This window comes from Geospiza fortis, unplaced genomic scaffold (assembly GCF_000277835.1).
Source record: "Geospiza fortis unplaced genomic scaffold, GeoFor_1.0 scaffold1545, whole genome shotgun sequence".
NCBI lineage: Eukaryota > Metazoa > Chordata > Aves > Passeriformes > Thraupidae > Geospiza > Geospiza fortis.
This window is the reverse complement of record NW_005054931.1, coordinates 19,822-21,855: the sequence shown is the minus strand read 5'-3', so window position 1 is coordinate 21,855 and position 2,034 is coordinate 19,822. Positions and strand designations below refer to the sequence as shown.

General features: G+C 61.8%; 1 protein-coding gene across 1 annotated transcript in view; it reads right to left on the bottom strand.

The window, feature by feature from the left end:
* LOC102035036 (SWI/SNF complex subunit SMARCC2-like) overlaps positions 1-2,007 on the bottom strand; it is a gene marked incomplete at its 3' end in the record, with an annotated part of 10,406 nt that extends 8,399 nt beyond the window's left edge. Inside the window, 3 exon segments of the mRNA XM_031065623.1 lie at positions 27-108; positions 421-617; positions 1,987-2,007. Of these exon segments, the coding sequence (XP_030921483.1) occupies positions 27-108; positions 421-617; positions 1,987-2,007 (300 nt within the window).
* Between the last annotated feature and the right edge of the window lie 27 nt (positions 2,008-2,034).

Genomic DNA, 2,034 nt, shown 5'->3' with positions numbered 1-2,034 from the left:
GGAGGGCGGGGGTCTCGGGCTCTCACCTGCACCAGGGATTTCTCGATGGTCATGAACATCTCCACGTTGCGGTCCATGCGCGAGGGATTCTGGAAATCGAAACGCCGCCTTATTGGAAGAAAAGAGCGACTCTCATGAAAGCCACAGCTCAGGTCTCCTCGTCAGCACCCCCGAATTTGGGGAATTTGGGGAGGGGAGGGGGAGTGGGACAAGTGTCTGGACCCCATCAGGGTCCACAGTGACAAAGGGGGGACATGTCCCAGCGCTGGTTTGCTCTGGAGGTGACAGCCCCACAACCACCCCCAAGGAGGGGACCCCCACCCCTGGAAGGGACCCCCACCCCTGGAAGGGACCCCCACCCTGTCCCTCCACCCCAGGGACCCCCCAGGACCCCGATGGGTGCAGGTGGGTCGTGCTCACCATCCTTGGTCGCTCTTGAATTTATAGGCGGCTGCCAGGATGTGGCACAGGGCTCCCCCCGCCTTGAAATCCAGGAAGCATTTGATCTGCAAGGGGACAGGGGTCAGGGGACAGCGTCCTGATGGGGGGACAGCTCCTCCTCGGGGTGCCACCCCCTTGTCTGGGTGACATCTCCTTGTCTGGGTGACATTCCTTGTCTGGGCGACATCCCCTTGTTAGGTCGCCATTTCCTTTTTGGGGTGCCACCCCCATGTCTGGGTGACATCTCCTTGTCTGGGCGACATCCCTATGTCTGGGTGACATCCCTTGTTGGGGTGACATGCCCTCATAGGGTGCCATCCCCTTATTGGGGTGCCATCCCCATGTTTAGGTGACTTTCCCATGTCTGAGTGACATCCCTTTGTCCGGGTGCCATCCCCTTGTTAGGCTGCCATTTCCTTTTTGGGGTGCCACCCCCATGCCTAGGTGACATCCCCTTGCCTAAGTGCCATCCCCTCATGGGGTGACATCCCCATGTCTGGGTGACATCCCCATGTCCGGATGTCACCCTCTCGCAGAGTGCCATCCCCTCCCTAGGGTGACATCCCCTGGTCCCTTGGGGCAGTGTCCCCTTGGGATTCTGTCCCTGGGTGGGGACACTGTCCCCAGATCCTCTGGGGATGTCCTGGTGTCCCTGGGCCAGTGTCCCCTGCTCCTTGGGATTCTGTCCCCGTCCCTGTGTGGGGACACTGTCTCCTGCTCCTTGGGGACAGTTCCCAGCAGGACAGTGTCCCAGGGCCCCCAGCACTGTCCCCAGCACTCCAGGCCATGTCCCTGACCAGGGCAGTGTCACTGGCTGCTGTCCATGGTCAGCTGCTGTCCCCAAAGCCACCTGAATGCTGAACGGTGTCACCAGGGCCACGTCCCGGAGGCTTTGGGAGCTGTCTCTGCTCAGGGTGGTGTCCCCAGGGCTGTCCCCAGGTATTGGGGTGCTGTCCCTGTTCACAGCTTTGCCCCCAGCTCTTTGGGGACATTGGGGACACTGTCCCCCTGTCTCTGGGGCACTGTCCCCGCTCAGGACCTTGTCCCTGGTCATCACTGTCCTTGTCCCCTTTGCACTGGGGCTCTGCCCCAAGCTTTGGGGTGCTGCTCCTGCATTTTTGGGATGCTGTCCCCATTCAGGGCTGGTCCCCACCACACTGTGACCGCGTCCCTGGGTGCTGTCCCCAGGTGCTGGGGCTCTGTCCCTGAGCGCTCAGACGCTGTCCCTGGGTATTGGGGTGCTGTCCCCACTCTCCTTTGGGGCCTTTTTTGGGGGCTCTGGGGACTCGTTCCCACTGAGCTTTGTCCCCGGGTTTTTGGGGTGCTGCCTGTGGGTCACTGGGGTGCTGTCCCCAGGCCTTCAGGGCATTGTCCCTGCTCAGGGTCCTGTCCCTGCTCATCAGGGCCGTGTCTCCAGCTCAGAGCCTTGTCCCTGTCCGTCAGGGCCATGTCCCCAGCTCTGTGGGCTGCTGTCCCCAAATCTTTGGGGCGCTCTCCTCAATCGGGGCTTTGTCCCCCATTCTTCGTGGCTCTTCCCCAGCTCACCCCGGCTCCATGAGGGTCCATCCTGGTCCCTTTGAGGACACCATTCCT